We start from the raw sequence: 20,775 nt of genomic DNA, 5'->3' as shown, positions 1-20,775 counted from the left end.
TCTGTTAATTTGCCTCTGAGTTGCCGTACTCTGGGCACATGTGCGTTACATGTCATGTAGTAGAGAGCAGGTGCAGGGTCAACGAGAAGGCTAATGGCTTTACATCCAGGGGCCTCTCAGTCCTCCCCCCTTCGTCTGCCTGCTCCCAGCAGCCCAGAGACCAGAGAGCAGACTCTGCTCGCTCATCCTGGATGGGAACACTTTTTGATAATCACCATCATTTTCCCTCAGAAGATAATACACTGGGCCCTTTGCCAGAACTGGATTACTCAGCCACTCGAGCATATGGTGCAAATTTTGTGTGGAGAGTGTGGTGAAAGTGGTCGCATGCCCCTGTGGAGCTGCTTCACAGACTGCCAGAGGCTTCCCGCTCTCGTTGGATCTTTACCTCTTTCACTTTCTTTATCTCCTTCTATCTCTTTACTCTGTTTCCAACTCGTGCCACTAATCACCTGTATGGTCTCTCCCTGGCACCTGCTGCGTTTCAGAGCTTTGAATAGGATTGGTAAAGTTGACAAACTGTGCAGAGTTCGAAGTCCGTTAGCGCTACAAACTCACACTGCTTTTCTTATTCTTGGGATAGTAAACATTAAGATGAAGCTGGAGTTTTTAGTCAATTCTTCAACAGATTAAGTCTTCCTCTTTTTTAAACTTTACTGGTACATCCAGAGAATGACTTTTTCAGCAGGACCACAATCATTTCAGGTATTTGGGGAATTTCCAGCGGCAATGGCAAAGTCACTGGTGTCCATTTGGTGGTGTTTACAGTCTGTGGCTCACTGGACGCTGATTGAAAGAGTCATTTTTTTGGTAACTCCAGCATAAATGGGGCAAAGATGCTGTGTTTTATTGGTGCTACAGTTTTTCAGCTGGGAGAAGATGTGATCTCTGTGTGGAGTTTGTAACTTTGAGGGCTTATCTTTGAGCTTTTGTTTGCGTGTTGCTTTGCGCCCTGCAAAGTTTCTAATGAGTGCATTTGGAAAGACTTATGTATTCCTCTTATGAGCCTTATCCCTGTTTAGTTTAGTTTAGATTTCAGATGACTTTTATACACACAAAAAAATATCTGTTTATTCATAAGGCATAAGTTGGGGTTTTTCAAATATTGCAATAATCACTGGATGATAAAACATCAAATCGATCATGTGATGATTATTTTATCTAAAGTGATGTAACTGCCAAACAGTGTTAGTATAATAACATAAAAACATCCAAAACCATGAGAAAGCATCACTGACAGTTGGGAGTAAAACAGGTGAGGCACTGTCTGAAGTGGAGAAAAGCACCGATAAGAAAATAGTCCTGGGGAAATTTTCTACAATAAATAAGTGCAAACTTTGTTGGAAGTCAATCAATCATATCCAGGCGGTCAGCAGCTGTCAGAAACTGGGGTAAACTAATTAAACATAGGGATGCATTACTCCGGTAATTTTTAAAGTTGGAAACTTTCCATGGTAATTTTTAGAAAAACTAACTGAAATTTTTGGGAGCTTATATAAACTGCATTTATTTTGTCATTTTCCTGAGTCTAATTCATTGTGTTTACATGCAGCTTAAGGAATCAGACCATAAATTTAGTCAGCATGAGATCGGACTATTTCGATGCATGTGAACAGCTTAGTCTGACCGAGAATGGACTGAGTACAGCACGATCGACACACATAGATAATACGATTGCTTTTAGACTATGGTTTGAGCCAACAGGACGCAGCAGGTCTTGGAATGCCTCAGTGTTCAGTGTGAGATAACCATGATAAATCGGGTCGCTGCGCTTCCACACAACAATCAAATACCATGTAATGTAATTACACTCACAGTGTGTAGGAAACATAAAGAGCTACAGCAACATCCATCTCATCTATCGTCGTCAGAGTGTTGCTTCATTTTCGGTGCATCAAAACTAGTTGGACACGCAAGCAGCTTCACTTATCAAAAATGGAAGGAGTGGAAAGAGGCGTTCTCTATTAGAAGTCCAATTCTTTTTTCTGCATGTATATCCAGACACAACTAGATCCCCTGCTGTGACTTTGCGATCAAGCTATGACGTTAGTCAGACCGCTATGTGCATGTAAATGTACCAACTGTCATAAATACAGGAAGAAATATTTGACAATTGTCAAAGCTAGCCTCTAAGAATGACACACATTTTGATGAGCATTTGTTAGATTAACTTAAATGTGTCCGTTACTTAAAGTTAAATCATACCGGCAAATATATTTACCTCAGTACTATCAACGAAACTTAACTGGACTCCGAGACTCCGAATCCAGAAATGAGGTCTCAATGGAAATGTTGTAGGCTAGTGAAGTAGTGATCGATGATTAAAAAAATCCAAACTTACTTAGTCAAAATTTGCTGGGTATATATATATATATATATATATATATATATATATATATATATATATATATATATATATATGTATATATATATATATATATATATATATATATATATATATATATATATATATATATATATATATATATATATAATTTTTTGAAAATTCAATAAAAGTGACGGGAAACAGGATTCTTAAAAAGCTGCATCGAAACCAGAATACTCATGTGAAAGGAATCAGTGTTTGGCTGTTTTCCAGTACTTTTTAAAAGATTACACAAATCACTGATTCATCGCCAAAATAATCATCTGATAAAGCAAGAATTGAAAAAAAAATCTTATTTCAAGGAAATTATAAGTTTGGTTGCACTCTTACTAGATGCTGAAATGCAGCGTTCAGTAGTTGTACACGTCTCCTTTGTGTCCTGCATAAGATCCGATATCTTCATTGTTTCTTGCAAAGGTATGTATGGCATTGGAACGTGAATATGGACGCAAAAAACCTGCTTCTGCAGTCAGACATACCCAACTCCTCCTTCCTCTCGGCTCACGACAAATAACTTTAACTGACATTCTTGGACACCGCTGTTCACTGTGACCCAAATCAATCATCTCACATACATTTGCAGGAAACTTCCGTGAATTTATGGGAACTCATGCTGGGACAAGTGGATTGGCAGGTAGTAAATTTCCTTCCAGTTGACTCAAAAATCCCCGCTCCCTCTCCTCACCGCCTTTTTGCTTGTCTTTAGTAATTGGTTGCTCTTTCTAATATTGCTCCTCGCATCCATGCATGAGACTGACTTCCTGCATGCACCAAATGGGTATGACATTGGGAAATGTGCCATCGGTTTTCCACAGATGGTGTAGATCACTCAGGTTTGCATTGCAGCAGGTTAAGATGATGCAACAAGCCTGAAGTTTACACACGTGCCTGCTATCAACTACTAACAGAATTTGCAAATTGATAAAACAGACCCATCGAACTCTGCGTCTAACTCTGAGTTAAGAGGTGAATGTGGTGGATAATCTGTGGAGGGTTTTTTCTATCGGCCTGTTTTTAATTCTACATCTCATAATTTGCTCAAACACATGGAAAAAAACATGTCTGTAGCCAGGTAAATTGTGCAATTTTAGGACCCTTTCCATGCATTTTGAGATGAAATATCCAAATAATTTGGATGAGTTGCTCAGTCTTTGCTTTGCACATGTTATGTTTCCTTTTTTCCTTCCAGGGTCAGTAACCGATAAACCACCCGGGCCACCGAACTCTGGTAGAAAAGGTGAGTTGAGATCTGCTGCAGGTTGTGTGTGCATGCATGCATGTGAGTGATTCTACTTGTGCGTAAGAGACAGAAAGCGCGCCGTGCAAAGTCTGTGTTTGTGCAGAGCAGAAACGTACATGAAAACATGCACATGAATAGTGGGAATATATACAGTGGGAAAAATAAGTATTGAATGCGTCAACTTTTTTCTCATCACATTCATTTCTAAAGATGGAATTGAAACAAAATTTCTACCAGACATTGGTATCAACTCAAATAATCCACACATGAAAAGAAATCACAACGTTCAGGTCCACAAATAATGATAATGTGGAATTAAGTGTGATAACACAGGAAAAAAGTATTGAACACGCTAACTGAGACTCATCTAATACTTTGTGGAGAAGCCTTTCTTTTGCAATGACAGCTTCCAGAGGCTTCTTGTATGTTTTAACTAATCTCCCACACTGCTCAGGTGAGATTTTGGCCCATTCCTCTGCACAGAGGAATGTTCAATTGGATTTAAGTCAGGTGATTGACTACGCCATCCTAACAGATTGATTTTCTTTTTCTGAAACCATTTGAGAGTCAACTTTGCCGTGTGCTTTGGATCATTGTCCTGCTGGAAGGTCCAGCCACATCTCATCTTCATCATCCTGGTGGATGGCAGCAGATTCATATCAAGAATTTCTCCACACATGGCTCCATTCATTGCTCCGTCAATTATATGAAGTTTGCCAATACAATGAGATGAGAAACAACCCAATGCCATGATGCTTCCACCTCCAAACTTCACTGTTGGTATAGTGTTTTTTGGGTGATGTGCAGTGCCATTTCTCCTCCAAACATGGTCTGTAGTATGACAGCCCAAAAGTTCAATTTTGGTCTCATCTGACCAGACAACATTCTCCCAGTATTCTACAGGCTTGTCAAGATGCTGTTTAGCAAACTTTAAATGAGCTTCAAGATGCCTTTTCTTGAGGAATGGAGTCTTGCGGGCCATGGCGGTAGAGTGCATTGCCTATCGTTTTCTCTGTAACAATTGTACCTGCTGCCTCCAAGTCTTTCTGGAGCACTTTCAGGGTGGTCCTTGGCTCATTGAGTACTCTTCTGACTATCTTTCTGACTCCCTGGTCAGAAATCTTGTAAGGAGCTCCTGTACGTGGCCTGTTGATGGTAAGGTGGTGCTTCTTCCACTAATGGCCCCAACGGTGCTGAGTGGAATTTTCAGGTGCTTTGATATAAGTCTGTAACCAGTTCCATTCTGATGCTGAGCAGCAATCAGGTTGTGAATGTCTTCAGAGAGCTCTTTGCCTTTACCCATCATGAGGTGTGTCGTATTTAACTGCTTGGTAAAAAACAACCTTTTTTATAGGAACATCAATTTGCTCTAGCCCAGCTGATGTTGGTTTGCACTAATTGGAAGTTCAGGTAATAATTACTGACAGATTTCAGGTGATATGGTGCATTTTCTTGCCAAAGCATACAGCCTTTCCATGTTGTGTTCAATACTTTTTCCTGTTTTATGGTACTTAATTCCACATAATCATTACATATGGACTTGTATGTCATGATTTCTTTTCAGATGTTGATTATTTAAGTTATAACCAATGTCTGGTTGAAATTTTGTTTGAATTGCATCTTTGAGAATAATTGTAATGAGAAAGAAGTTGATGAATTCAATACTTATTTCCCCCACTGTATGATCAGGTTAATAAATGCATATCTAAAAACTAAAATCCAACCTTTTCTCCTCTTTGCAAATAGTGTTGAGGGTGAGCACAGCCAATTTGCAGAAAAAAAAACTATGAAACCGATCCTCAGATATTCAAATATTTGCAAACATTTCTCGTCCAGGTTTGCTTTCATTATCAGACAAATAGCTTCTCTGCTTCATACACAGAGAACAGATGGGCTGACGGTGTCGTATCAACACAACTGTTAAACATCAGAACATGTGGTGGTGGTGGATCCTGTTAAACTGACCTCACTGCATCACAGAGATGATACGATCTTGATCTTTCATGTATTTCAACAGTACCAGGATGTATACAGTAGACATTCATGTTGGGGGGTCGGGGAGGAAGAAAGCCACGTACAGGTTTTTGTTGATGCTTACAATAATTGTGTTTTTCCTCCTCACAGTTTGTAGCTCACAGTCCAGACCTGGATCAAACATTAATTGAGAAATACTGTAAGTTACAGAATGTGTTTGAACATGCTCAGCATGCATCATCAGTCTCTTTTTACACAGGAGAAATTCATGACGTGCAAATAAGAAGTTCAAATCTGTCGGTTATTTACCGGAGGTTTTATACAAATGCTGCTGCATTTACCAGGTCGGCACTTGTCAGATGTTTTCCCTTCAGAATCAACAGATCAGCTCAGTTTGACATGAAGTGATTTAGATTATATTTGGTGTTTGTATGACTCCACTTCTCTGGAGTTTGCTGTTAATTGGATTACTTCCTAAGGGGTGCTCCTGATGCTACAAACTGCACATGGGTGAGTATTCTCGGTAGCTGGATTAGAAAGTTAAGGAAGACTGATTACAACAAGAGGACGTTGACTATTTCAGCCTGTTTGCATAGTTTCTCTATCATCTGCTGCAGCGTAAACTGTTTGAGGCAACTTCCCCTCCCTAGATAAAACATTTTATGTTTTTGTTTGATAGTGAAGTCAACGGTTGTATTTCATATATATGAATGCCAAATTGTTTTTATGCCTTAAAATCTACCACAGACAGATTTATCAGGAAGATTAAATGCGTTTAATTTCTTTCTGTAAATAGAACTTCAGTGTTAAGCAGTGGTTGAATGTGAGGGCAGTGAGGATATGGTGTTTTCCGTGGTTTTAACCGCGTTATTTTTCAGCAGATCTGGATTTCCATTTTTTAAAATCCCTCATGGACAAAGCTGCAAGTCACAGACAGTTTTTGCTGTGATGCTGCCGAAGCTAGAATTATGGTCAGACTGTCAATACTTCAGAGCCCGCAATGATCGCCGCCAAATTTCAGTTGTGGAGTTTTTTTTTTCCTCTGGCCGGCGTTTCGTGGAGACAAACCGACATCAGCATTGTCTTATTTTGACACAGAGAATGATGAAGTTCACATACTGCTCACCCCAGTGTTTGGATTAGTTGCGGGTGGGCCTTTTTGTCTCCATCAACATAAACTACACCTGCACTGCACTCATGCGGGTCCTAACAGGGGCGGGGTCGGTCTCCTCATGTGAGTGTATGCATGTGTATGTGTGTGAGCGTGCTGAATGTGCAGCTTGATGATGTTGGTGCGAGGATGTCAGAGTTGATTTATTGATGGAGTGTGAGAGATGTAGAGCCACATGTGGGTGGTCGTCCTCTGTTTTTCTATTGTTCTATCTGTCTCCCTCTCTCTGTTTTTCTGTCTGTCTTGGCCGGGCCATGTGCAAATCCCAACCATTCAACAGTTCTGGAGAGTAGATTGTATTAACCTCAATAATGGTAGTCTCTTTCCGTTTCTTTCTCACCCTCAACCCAGATGATGGCTCCAAGCCCACACCCACCATGGAGACCCACGTCCCCCCTGAGGGTGATGGTAAGTCCTGTCTGAGGATTTATCTCCCTGTGTGCTGTGCCAATAAACAGTCTGTGCAAACCAGAGATAATACAGGATAAGGCCTCCACCTGACATGTGGGAAGTCAGGTGAATGTAGGAAAGGATCGATAAGGAGCGCTGGTTTTAAGTCTCATATTAAACAAGGTTTAAGTTACAGCACATTAAACGAAGCTGAGGGGTACCTTAAAACAGACACTTAATTTCTTTTAAGTACAATGTTATCTATGGTGGAACTGCATATTGTCACTCCATTAAAATAATGACCTAAGTCATTTTTTGACTAAAATAAGTTTTTGGCTTAAATCGTCTCTTGATAATGCTGGACATCTCTGTTAAAATCGCTTAAATCTTGAGCTAAAAGGTTCATGCTCTTTCTGCTCTATAGGACGAGGGTGAATTCGGCCATTTTATTTCTAGCCTGAGTCAAAATTTTAGATTATTTGGATAAAATGTGTGACTTGGCTAATTTAACAAGCTTTCATGATGGCGGCTGCTTCAAGAAGAAACAGAAACTTAAGTGCAGAAGAAGCTATAAACATGATTCTTGAATCAGTTTTTACTGGTGAGTGATTAGATTCACTATCATAAAGGCTAGGGTAAAATGCTGTGTAGTAATCTAGTCTAAATTTCACAAGTTATAGTCTAGCTACAAATTTAGCTACTTCTAGCTAGCTACCTATTTCTGGCTAACCCACTTATTTCTGTAAACAAACATAAATGAGCGCAAAGCAATAACATCTCACAAAGTTTTAGAACTAAATCAATGTTTTTGCTTTTTGGTAGGATATATGAGAATGCCTGATCAGTATAGGATTCACCTGACATTTGTTCAATTTAGGTTGGAGCTATTTACATTTTGAGTTTGCACTATGGAATGAAAGGGCAGTTTAAGCCAGGTTTAAAGTTGCCTAAGTCAAACTAGAATGTTAGAAAAACTAACCTAGGTCACTTTATTCTATGCGTGTCAACAGTCATTCACTGTGAAAGCCTTTTTGATCAAAATTATTAATAAATATCATATCCTCTGTATTTGGTATAGTTTTCTGGGTTTTCCCAAAAACTTGAAAAAATGACTTTGGTCATTATTCCTATAGGGTGACAATATCAGCCTCTTGAGTGCTCTCCACTTCTTAGAGCTTCATTCAGTGTTCAGTCTTTGTAACTTCAGGTCAGTTTTCTCTACTATAACATGACTGTCAGACAGCTACAATTGTGTACCCCTGCTGCCATATCCTGCCAACCCTGCCACTCTAAAAGAGCCCTAGAGGTAAAAATAAATAAATAAAAATACATATGTGATGATTTACAGTCACATTCAAGTAAAAATATGATTCTATTATTGTTAAAAATTCATCAGTGGTGAAAATAAGCAATTCCTAAAAAGTTAAGCTGTTGGATGAATCGTCCATTGTTTTGTTTGAGTTTCCACAATCATGATTTGAAACGGAAGCAGAATTAAAGCTTTAATGTCTTGCATTTAAACAGACTAAATTGCCTCATGATATTTATCATTCTTAAAGAGGAAAGCTGCTGAGTGAGTTGTATGTTTTGTTGGCTCTTACTCATTCTATTAAAATAGAAACCAAATGAAAACTTGAAAAGACGGTAAAAGCCCTGTGAGGAGAATGATACTGTAATAAAAGGGAGTTTCCTGACACAGCTTCTGAAGTGAACCTTCCAAAGTAGGATAAAGGGGTACACTGATATCAGTCTACTAAAAATAAAGATAAAATGACACAACAGGGTAGCCTTGCATGTTTGCTAAAGAGTTCCTTCAAATAGATGCTTATGAGTCCCCTGAGACCTCCACTTACCTAAAGCAACTACTATAGAATCAGAAAAATCACCTCACATAGGAGTTTGGTTGTTGGACCTTGACATAGAGTTGCAGCTAAAATCAGTCTTTGTTCTTCCAGAGAAAGAAACTGGCTCACAAATTTCCTGCTCCCTTAACTTTTTAAAGCTGTTGAACAGATTGACCTAACACTTCTGAAACTCTGGGGTGTCGGGACTTTAATACTCAAGTTTCTTAAGAATGCACCATAAAACCGAACGGAAAACTCAAGGAGCCAAAAATACCCCATGACAAATGTGAAACTTTTGGAAATATCAGGATTTGGATGTAGTTTTGGTTTTGTGAGCAGCTTTTGAAGGGGTTTAACAAAGCTGTTGAATTCTGTCTGTTGATGCCTGTTCTTCTGTCGTTCTGTCACAGCAGAGATAACTGCTCCAACGCTGTGGATAAAACAGCTAGTTTACAAAGAGAACAAACAGAACAGCTCCAGCTCCAGGAAGCAAGGTAAGAAGAGAAAACTCTTTGTGATTCTGGAAACTCTACGCGTGTTTTCTCCCGAGCTGCACTGAAAAACTCAATACTCAAGTGGTGCTATGAAACCACATTCACCATACATGGCCCAACAAGGTGGTTTAATTAAGCAACGAGATTCCCAGTCACTAACAATTGACTCAACTCCTGTGTAAATCATTTCTGCTTTGAATTAAGTCTTGATACAATCAGGGTTACGTTTCTTTCGCTGTATAGTCACCGCTCAATGTGCTCCGTACCCTTTAGGCAGCTTTCATGCTTCTGCAACACGTCAGTAAATGAATGAAAGAGTTGAGGAAAGAGTTGGTGGAGAGTGTTTTGAATATAATTGTCTATTCTTGAGTCAGATTTTTATCTTCATAGCATCCAGAATCTAAATTTCCCACATTGATAATTAGAACAATATTTATGAATGTTTTTAATAAGCCTGTGAATGTCCACCTTCACTGTGTGCACGGATGCTAAGTCAGCTCCCTCCTGACAATAGAGCTCACAGACACTTGATTGTAATGTGGGGTTTTCTTGGTATCTGACTGATGGCGGAGGAAACTGTGGTCAGGATTGTATTTTAGACGAGATATTCACTGTGACAGCTCTTTGAAACTTCTTAGGAAACGAGCTTCCTGTTTTCGATTAGCATCCGGTGTCCTCAGAAGTACCAGCACAAGGCCGTCTGAGGGGAGATGTCATCATGTTTTAGGCACGAGCATCTGCATCTGTATGTGATTGCATATAATATGTGTGTGCGTGTGTATTCAAAGTAGATTATGCTGCGTAGTTTCTAAAAACACCCCCAGAGCTGCTTGTTCACATGTCTCTCACAGCGGGAAGTCGTTCAGGTCAGCTAGGGAGAGGGAGAGATGATTATGACATTAAAAGCTCGCTGCAGAAGTGTAATATTTACAACATGCTGGTGGACAAAGCAACAGAGCCGTGATGACAGTTTTTACAGCAGATGTAAAGATATTGGCGCTGTTCTTGGCTTCAAAACAATTCTTCTTGTCGCAAATTTCCAGAGAATCTTTCTGCTGAGTTTTCACATCAGCTCACACCAAGTTTATGCAGAAATGTTAGCAGGAGGCTGGCAGGAAAAAAAATGAATGTTCTGTTCGTATGTTCAGTCTGAACTACGTGACGGTTACAGATGTAATAGATCTCGAAAAGGTTGAAATTAAGACTCAGATGTTGAAGTAAAACTGGAGGAAATATACAATACAAAAAAAGTCTATAATAAAAAAACGTGCATAAAAATGTAGTTAGTTATTTATGTTTACAACCTAGATGAAAGCAATTGCAAAAAAAACATATAAAGCAAAGTTCCTTAAAAACTCTCCTATCAAAGAATTAAACATCAAAATATACTTTTTATGTGCAGATATATCAAAGGACTAAATTAAAAAGCTTTCCTGTGAGTCAACACAGTCGATGCAACAGATCGAAAAGATGTGTTACCATGTTGTGTCTCCGACAAAATGGCTGAACTAAGCTATTAACTAGTCATGTGATATCAAACAATCAATAAAAAGCAAGAAAAATTGGGCTGTAATTCTTTACGCTACCACTAGTAGCGTTTTAACTCCCTTCATATACAAGGTCCATGACAGTGAGGGTGATCTCAGCTGTTAGCGCTCTCACATAACCCTTTTTGATCGAGCGATGCTAGTGCTAGTTCTAGGTGATGCCTGGGTTAGCACCGACTCCAGGTTACTTAAAAACGGTGCTTAGCAAGCACCGACTCTTTGCCGGGGCCAGAGCAAAGCACTTACTACTTCAGGGAGCGGTAGTGGGAGCAGTGTTTTTTTATTTCAATTTATTTCTCGGGCTTTTTATGCCTTTAATCATAGAGGAGAGGACATTGGATAGAGTAGGAAAGGGGGCAAGAGTGGGGAGCGACTTGCGGGAAACAGGCCACGAGCTGGGCTCAAACCCACCCGCTCGAGGGCGAACCTCATGGGGCGCAACCTAAACTGCTAGGTCATCTGCATCCTGGGAGCAGGTTATTGTGACAATTTTGATGTGGTGGAAAACAACATTTTTAGAGGTCTGGAGCAAGTTGTCTGTTACTTTAATGGTGTTTCTTTTTCTGATCTTGAAATGAAGGTGAAGCTAAAGCAGCAGTGGTCAGCGGAAAAGACCCAGTGCTTCCTGGCACTGTGGTCATCTAAGGAGATTCAGGGGGGGTTCTCATAGACAAAACCTGTATATGAAAGCTCCAGAGGGAGATGGCTGCAGCAGGATACACATTATATATCATATCAAGGTGGATTATTCTTGGTGTATCCCCTTGAATCCGTACAATCATTTGGTGGTATTGATTGAGAATGCGCAGGCAAACCAAATCTCAAATGATCCATGAACCAGTAACATGTATCGATTGCACTTCAGTTTGATGACCACTAGATGTCCCACTCGAGCACTGTGTGTCATTAAGGCTCATTTACATGACAACGCTTCATTAAAATGCTGAAACGCAGTGAAAAAAATCTGCGTTTACATGTAAATGTACACGCCAAGGGACTGAAAACGCTGTAGTAAGCATGCCAGGCCTGTAGTTGATGCTATAACTGTCTTGTCCGGACGGTCATCAGGTCATCTGGTGTTTTGGTAAAAACTAAGAGCAGAAGTGGAGCAACAGATGTACATTTTCTATAAAGACAGTCAGCAGATACAGCAGATTGAGCAGCACATGCACAACACCGTAGTCCACAATGATTGTACTGTTGGACTGTTGGACTGTTGTATGCGCGCACAAGGAGCATGACGTCAGCGTTTTTTGTTCTGTTTACTGTTTTAACGGCGATGGTGGTGGCAGCTTTTCAGAAAAATCCCACTCTAGAGGCCGTTTGTAAAAGTTTGTGTTTAAGGTCGGCTAAAAAAGACGTTTCCCGCATAAATGCGTGGCTGAAATGAGACAATACTTTTGCGTTTCACCCTAAAACCATTGTAATGTAAATGGCCCCTAAAGCATTGAGTAATGAAATGTGTTTTGAAAAAAGTGTTGAAACATTAATAAAGCCTTGACCAGGTAGCCTGAAGTAGTTGGTTTTACTTTTACTCTGGACCTTTATGGAGGATCACAACCAGAATCACGACTTGCATGCTATGAGATGTTCCATTATTGCTTTGTGGGCGTACATACGACGCCAGCCTCTTTGGGTAAACAGCTACGGATGACATTTTGTGGTGACATAGTGACTTTTTACAGTGATGCAATGACGTGTCTCCAACTAAGCTCCTTGCTGATAGAAAAACAAGCTGGTTTTTATAAAGAAATTGATTAAAACCAATGTATCGCTAGCACTAGCACCAAGCAAGCACTTGGTTCTTTTGATTTGAAAATGGGTAACATGCAGCTAACCCATAAATCTGGGATATTTTCAGAAGTTTGTGTTCTCATTTCCTCATTGATTGTTTTTTGCAAAGAGAAGAGTTGCTGAAAGTCTAAACCTAAGTCTAAACCTCTTTGTCTTTTTCTTCCAACATGCTGGAAAACCTGAGTCCTCAGAAAGCAGCTCTCCTGTGAGCACATAGGCAGCGTTCTTCAGTTTTGGATACCCCATAATTATGATTTAGAGTGATGCAGAGATGGGGTTTGTGAAGACGTGTTTTCTTAGGCAAAGCAATGCAAAGTCTATTTTTCAAAGAGATGCTTTATTGCCAGACTTTGACGTGCTGTTGTTCCAAGTGTTGTAAGGCAGGGGAAGCGCTCTGTCATGCAGCTCGTTTTTTAAAGAGTGTGCAGAACGGACTCACTTATTGTTTTTAGTCAAACAAAAGAAAACTTCATTTTGAAGGGATGAAATGTGAGAGTGTCTCCTGGGAGCAGGGCTTGGTATGAAAACTACAGGAGCGGCTCTCTTTTGATCAAATCTTGTTTTTAGGAGCGTGCACTTGGTTTTTATTATACGGCACAATAAGTGGTGACAGTGCAACTAGTCATGTTATCAAATAATGTGTTGAAAAGTGATGTCAAAACTCCCCCTCATCTCTGGTTTTGCTCATAAACACACCTACTACATACCTACTTACAGAGTTCCCCTATTACTAACATTTCTGCTATTTTAACTGCAGAGAAGGCCTGCGAGAGACAATATTGCAGTGATTAGCCCACAGCTGAAAGCCATTGGAGTGAAGTGAAGAGGAGAGAGCGCTGGTGATGGTGGGGGTTTGAGAAAGAAGCAGAAAGAAAGAACAAAATAAGGGTGAAGGGTTTGAATGAGTGCAGAGATACACTGTGGAGTAAAGAGGAAGATGATGTGACCTGGCTCAGAGCCTTGAAGAAGGTGGGACGGGTCAGTTGTCATCAAAGATGCTGCACACAAACGATCATGCTTTGTTAATTATCAGTTAGACAAAAAGAAAAATCACCAAAACAACTCGTACAAAGGCTTCTGACATCCACTTGTGTGGGTTCCCTTTCTTTTCAGAGCATTTGTTTTTTAAGGGTTTGCATTTCTCATCACTTGGTTCCTGCCAAAGGGAAGGGACATAAAATTGAAAAAGAAACAAAAATAAAAAATAAATAGAGCAGAAATGCAAGGCAGGCAAAGAAGTGGTGGATTGAGTTTCACCTCCACACAAAACGGAGAGGATTACATTACGAGTGTCCAGCCTTTTTCCATTTATATGTATAAAAACTATTTTCTTTTGGGAATCCTAGCGCCTGGCGCCAGCATAACCTCTGTATAATAAACAGTGCTAAATAATTTGGATGTGAAGGAGCCTTGGCGAGGGCCAGCGGCACGGCACAGCGCTAAGAACACTTGAGAGTGAGTCTTCGCAGGAGAAAAAGTTCTTTTGTGTAGGGACACAGTTCTCAGTTGGCAGACACGGACAGGCCTTCATAAACACATTCACACACACTCACACACTTACACACACATCTCCTATCCTCCTCAGCCAGGCCTGTTCAGCAGATCTACAGCTGAACCTGTCAGCTCCATCCTAGTCAAATCACACAGCAGAGGACAAAGGACTATTGTGTGTTTCTATTTGTTTCTCTGTTTTAATTACTAGCTCAGTAAACCATCTTCCCTCTCTTTTTGCTCTAAGAAACTTTTAATCTACAAGAGTCTGATTATATATTTTAGAGTTAGACTCATTTTCAAGTCACATGGTTCTTAGATGTTTGATTAAAGACCAGAAAAACATGTAGGCCAGCAAATGATGCCTTGATTTTGAAAGCGAGAAAGATGAATGTGCTGAATATATTCAGAAACACTTTAAAGACACAGTAAGGAGTTTTTAACTGAGATAGTCTCACTCTTACAACACAGTGAAATGAGATTATCAGCAGCAGGTTTGGTTCTTATCCTGTGTTCAGGACGAGTGTGTCTTTGCTCAGAGCTTTAGGGGGTGAAGCCGATCCCAGTTGTCATTGGGCTAAAGGTGGGTTTGACCTAGACTGGCTGCCAGCTGTGCTGCGAAGCGAATCAAGTCCCAATTTCACCCATTTATTTTGGATGCAACGTTTTTTGCATCTACATCTTTAAAGCCAGGTGCCACGCGTGGGTTTATCCCTTCAAGACTGGATGTGACGCGTAGCTCATTTCAGATGGGTACATAGGATCAAGTTGCATCTGGTCTAAATGAGCTAAGAATATGTGCGGATATGTAGCGGCACCTTTCCCCATGTGACTCATGTGACAGGAGCTCTTGGTGTGTGTTTCTGGTTTCCTCTGTATTGAGTGTGTCTCTCACGGTTTTAGAGAAAGTTCCCTCTTGTGACCAGGAGCGACAGAGCGCAATGGACGAGGCCCGACAGAACCCTCGTGAGGCCATTTTCATCCCTGACTGTGGTCCAGGAGGCCTTTACAAGTCGGTCCAGTGCCACCAGTCCACGGGCTACTGCTGGTGTGTTCTGGTGGACACGGGGCGGCCCATTCCTGGAACCTCCACCAGGTAAGAGTGACGATCAGAGGGCACATTACACAGGACAGGTTGATACAAAAAACGTTGGTATGTTAATGTAAAGGAGAATATTCAAAGTAGTGTTTTTATAAAAGGTAGTTTTAACTTTTAAACTTTTGTCCGCAGGAAAGACTGAAAAAGGAGAAAGAAAAACAACACGGTTTTAAAACACCGGGACAGAAACATTCACAAGAGAATCAGGACTACAAACTTGCTTAATTTGCTTCCAAAGACAAGGCTTACATGCATAATAATGATTGATTGATTGGCAATTGCAGGAAGGTTAAGAGCCCTTGTATATAACTGGTGTATCAAGTCCCCTAGTTGATCTGAGTGTAGTAGGTCTAAATGCACTGAGTAAAAAATGGAGTAATGGCTGCCGTTTTATCATCATCATCACAGTATGTCTTTGACTGACGGGGATGTTGTCAGATTTAAAAGCATTTGGTTCAGGATAGATTCCAATTTTAAATTTTTGGTGATGTGAAACAGTAGTTCTAGAGACTTGCAACTGTCTGCTGTAGGAATTCAATGACAGTTCAACATAAAACAAATAAAAATGTACAAATAAAAGCAGAACATTCTTAAATTAGCTTAACCACCTCAGGGTCTTCAACAAAGAAATGTGGAAAACAGGTCAAAATGTTCCGTTAGCAAGTTTTACATTAAATATAATCTTTTGTTCATATTTTTACAATAATAAATGAAATATGCAATTGTGAATATGTTTTGTCTTTGGGAGGTGTTAAGCGGCCCCTCACTTTGAGGACCACAGGTCTTGTCGAACAGTGAAGGCTGTGTTACGCTTTACGTGAGAATGTGGCGTGCGGAAATCAGATGCACAAGGTCCATGCACGAGAACGCAAAAGGCTTTTTTTCTTTTTGACACCCCGCGCAGCGTCTGTTGGTGTCCATTCCCAAACTGCAGGGGGAAGTGTATCACAAATGTACATCTACCAGAGTACTAAACCAGAGTCGAAGAAGTTTGCCTTTGTTTACGACATGACATATCTGTCATGTCGTAAACAGAGATTTTTTCAGGTTCTTTTAACCATTTTCTCTTCTCTGCCAAGAGCGGCCGCAGTTTTACACCATTAATTATTTACCGCTCGGTTATCACAGTGATCTTTCTGTGAAGAGGCGTACAGATGCCTGTATTTCTGCACTTAGACCAATAGGAGATCCCGTTCTTTCACCATCTTGTACGCACATTTCTGTCCGGCAGGTTAGAAATTTTCGGGTGTGCTAGGCGTGGAAAATTTTTGCGTGAAAGGGACTGTGCAAGGGGGGCGGAGGTACGAAAATAACGTCATTTGTCTGCACAAAGTCCTGCAGACCCCAGACGTGTCAAGCATAAATCAGCCTTTAGTGGGATACGAGAAGGGAGGGACAGTCACAACCTCTGGCGAACATGACTCTGAAATTCGTCCAAGAAATGAGAGACTTATCTCTTTAGGATTTTATATACAGGAACTATGTTGCCAGGTGTCTTTGAGCATGGCAGATGTTGAGGTGTGGTACAGTAGAAGTCAAACTCTGAGCTATTTCAGCCTTACTGAAGTTGGTGGACTGACCAAAGACACTCTGTAGATGCAACAGCTGAAAGCCTTCACTGCAAACCACTGCAGAATCTAAGCAACCGTTTGGTTGTTGCATCTGCTCAAACAATTAGCCCAAAGCCCTGATAGGATTACTCTTTATCCAGCAATAAACACTGACCGTTTGGTATGACATTTGCGTTCAAATGCTGTTTATATTACCTTCAGGTGAATGGCAGAGACTGAACAAATTCCTGCAGGAGCTTAATGTTTCTGGGAGAAGCATCCAGCAACAGGACCATGTTAAATAAATGAGGCTCATTGCTTAGGTTTTTCTTGTTTATAAAGTATTCCTGGTTCATGTCCAGAACCTGAATATTAGGACTCAGTAAAAGACAAAGCAGAAGGAGGTAGCATGTTTGACAAACTGTAAGCAAGCAGCAAAGAATAGATGAGCTGTTTGTGCTCCTGAAGGGGCGTCATTATTCTCTCTTTACAGGATAGTTTATGTTTTACACGATGAGCTGCAGACCAATCAAAGAAGGGTGGATTATCTTTGTGTGTCTACTGTTTGAACAAAGAGTGACAAAGCTTTCCTGTGAGATCAGTGAATTCACATAAAAAAATTACAGTCTTAGTAGCAAAGCTTACATCATTCTCATCTGTGTTTCAGATTTATTAAATGACAGCCTTGAAGCAATTATTTCCGCACGTAAGAATCTCACATATTTCAGACTAGACCTCACGTCACTCATTCTAATTTCTTTCCTCTGGACTGCAATGTGCCGAATCATGCATCAGACATCCCACCTAGGATCTGTGGCCCTGCAGACTGTGAAAAAAAAGACACGACAACCTGCTTTAACTTTGAAAAAAGAAAGAGCTAAATGAGACACACATGCTCAATTTTCCATCCTATTCAAGAAGCACTCATACAAAAGCCAGGAGAAAAGGAGTCATGCCACGCATAATGCTTAACAGTTTGTAATGGCTCGGAAACAAACCTCTGTGCATGTCAAATACAGTTTTAAGTGTTTATTCAAAGAGAGGTTTATCAATATGGATCATACTTTAAATATACAGAGTGAATGAGGGGACGAAAGCCAAGAACAAGAGCACTTTAGTTTGAGGAGGCTGAGTGTTTCTTACAAATATAGTCATAACATTATACTCCTGCACAATTAACAACTCAGAGTTTAAAGCCCGTCTTTTGAGCTTTGTCTCACGTAGCCACGCTCCTGCTCTGCTTTCCTCCCTCTAACAGGTACCAGGCGCCTGAGTGTGACGGCGCTGCACGATCTCGTGTCACAGACATGGAGGATCCTTTCCAAGGCAGAGACCTGACAGGTTTGATTCTTTAATTGACTCATTAAACTCTTTTCCAAACCATGCATATGTAGACATGTAATATGTATTTGTTTTCTTAGCTTATGTGACTTTTTCTGTTAAAGTTTGGCAGGGAGAAGCATGATCTGTACTTTTCGACAAAGAAAAAGATTTCTTGGATTTATTTTGTAGTAATGGTGGACACTGGAGCAAGACTGTTGTAAAGAAAATGGACAGAAGTGCAGAAAAAAGCTAAACAGGAGAGCGATAGAGCACGGACTAAATCGCAGGTTAAGCTGTTTGTGATAATGTTCATTCCAACCCAAATATAGAAGTTACACTGGTAGGACCAGAATTTACTAACGTTACGTCTAACATACAGGCTAAATACAGCCTGGCACTTAAGTGTCACGTTTCAAATATTAGCTCTAAGTTACTACAAATAAATACATCACCTTGTTGCTTTGCATCCTGGGAAAAGTTGTCTTGAACAAAGAAGTGTTAAAAAGAATTTAAAACTAGAAAAAAACTCAGAGAGCGCAGACCCCCGCCAAGAATATTGTGATTGTCACGCCATACTTTAGTCCTACTTTAATGTTGTACTCCCTTTCAGCAGACTGTCTGCTACAATTTGGTGTTAGTTGCACGTTTATACGATATTTTGTTACCTGACAGTGTTGAAAATTATGATGACCTAGTACATATTTCATATTCAGGATCTTAATATCCAGAATATTGCCAGGTTCTGGATTGAACCTTTACATCTGTCAGAAATAGGGATCGGTACCTTCCACATATGAAACTAAATGGTACCGATTGCCAGGTACCGATGCCCAGCACCTGGCAATTGGTACCGGTACTCAACGGTACCAATTTTCTGTACTTTTTTGTGCTTATATTTGTTAAAAAAAAAATCTAAATTTGTTTGATAATGTATATATATATTTTTTCAATTTGACATATTTATTCTTTAATATATAACCTTGCAATGCTGTGTTCTAGTCCAGCATGAAAAAATCACCTACTCTTCCACTCCCTCATAGTCACAAGGATGCATTTAGGTACCTAAACATGGTTGATTTTTTGTGAATCGGTACCTGGTACTTTTGACAGATTTTGGTCGGTACCTATAAAAGTACCTAATTCGGTACCCATCCCTAGTCAGAAATTATGGTGACCTTTTCTTGTATTGTTTTTCAAAGCAATCCGACCACTTTTTGTGGAGTTATATACACATATGGTGAAGACGGCCCCATCCCACGATGATAAAGAATCCTTTAAAAAAGTCCTGGATCCAGATGGTGATCCAGACCACCTCCACAATTTAATCACATCTTCATTCTCCCATTTTGAACATTTCCTGAGAGTTTCTTTAAGGTCTCTTCGTTACTTCTTTGAGTTATGTTGCTCACAGACAGACAGACAAACTGTAATAAAAGCCTTGGTGATGGTGCTCATGGGAAACAGAGTCTTTATTCTAGACAGTAGTACAGATTCTGGCCAGAGATGTCACTGCAATCAATGCCAAACGGGTTGTGGTTATGTACAAACCATATTATACACCGGAAGTTGCTGATTGGACAATCCCTGCCAAGGGGAGGGGCTTATTGAGTTAACCGTTCATAGCATTCAGGCTCAGAGACTTGGAATAAATGTCTCATTTAACATTTCTATTAAATAGAAGATGGATAGTTTGAAATCAAGAATCTACCCAACCACACCATGAGGTGTTTAGTTCCAGCAAAGGTTGAAGCCTCTCCTCCAAACCAAAGGTCGTAGCCTGGGTTCCTCCTCCCTGTCCCTCGTACTGCTCACTTACTTTTGTTGCTCCTCTGTTTCCCCATCATTTAAGCTTGCATTGTAACTCTTATTTAATTCCCCATCTGGTGAGTTTACAGAGTCAAGCATGACTCCTGACTGTGCAGCAGATGTGTGGCATGTTTTATGGAAGGTGTGAGTGTTGCGGGGTGCGGTGGTGGTGGCGGTGGTGGTGGCGATGGAGGTGGGGAGGGCTGCTGGGGTGTTTGGAAACCACAGGGTGCTGAGTGGAGATATTTTTATGTACTGTAGAGGGATGTTCTGAAGCGCCACAACAAAGCGCAATATTTCACGGTCGTCACATCAAGGCATGAAAAGAAGAGAGCGTGAATGAGGGCAGTGTATCAGCAGCGTGCAGCAACAGGTTCAATCCCACTGTACACAGACAGCTACAATAGCATCTTTGTCAGAGGGAGCAGATAAGAGCTCCTCCACTCAGACAAAGACCAGGATCTACTCACTTCAAGTTAAAGCAGGCCAGGAGTTGGGTTTCTTTCAAAAAACATTTCATAAATATAAAGTTTGGTCTCATTGACTCAAACAACAAGAAGACTATTGTTATTTTTCCCTTTAAGGAGGAAAAGTAGTTCTATCAACATCTGCTCCTGTCCTAAAGTAACTCTGAGGACTGAAACATGTCTCAGGTTTTACTGCAGG

General features: G+C 40.4%; 1 protein-coding gene across 7 annotated transcripts in view; it reads left to right on the top strand.

Moving 5' to 3' along the window:
- smoc1 (SPARC related modular calcium binding 1) overlaps nt 1–20,775 on the top strand; it is a 67,087-nt gene that overhangs the window by 30,854 nt on the left and 15,458 nt on the right. For 3 of the 7 annotated variants that reach the window (XM_074692873.1, XM_074692870.1, XM_074692872.1), the window contains exons 6-10: nt 3,576–3,623; nt 7,090–7,179; nt 9,416–9,499; nt 15,235–15,427; nt 18,239–18,321. In XM_074692873.1, coding sequence (XP_074548974.1) covers nt 3,576–3,623; nt 7,090–7,179; nt 9,416–9,499; nt 15,235–15,427; nt 18,239–18,321 — 498 coding nt within the window. The remainder of the gene's footprint in view (nt 1–3,575; nt 3,624–7,089; nt 7,180–9,415; nt 9,500–15,234; nt 15,428–18,238; nt 18,322–20,775) is intronic. The other 4 variants (XM_074692871.1, XM_074692874.1, XM_074692876.1 and 1 more) reach the window with 3 other exon arrangements.

Source organism: Halichoeres trimaculatus, unplaced genomic scaffold (genome assembly GCF_033239565.1).
Source record: "Halichoeres trimaculatus isolate MK-OKI-2021-1 unplaced genomic scaffold, fHalTri1.1 fHalTri1_scaffold_17, whole genome shotgun sequence".
Lineage (NCBI taxonomy): Eukaryota > Metazoa > Chordata > Actinopteri > Labriformes > Labridae > Halichoeres > Halichoeres trimaculatus.
The sequence above is the reverse complement of the archived record's forward strand: the minus strand, read 5'-3'. Positions and strand labels throughout refer to the sequence as shown.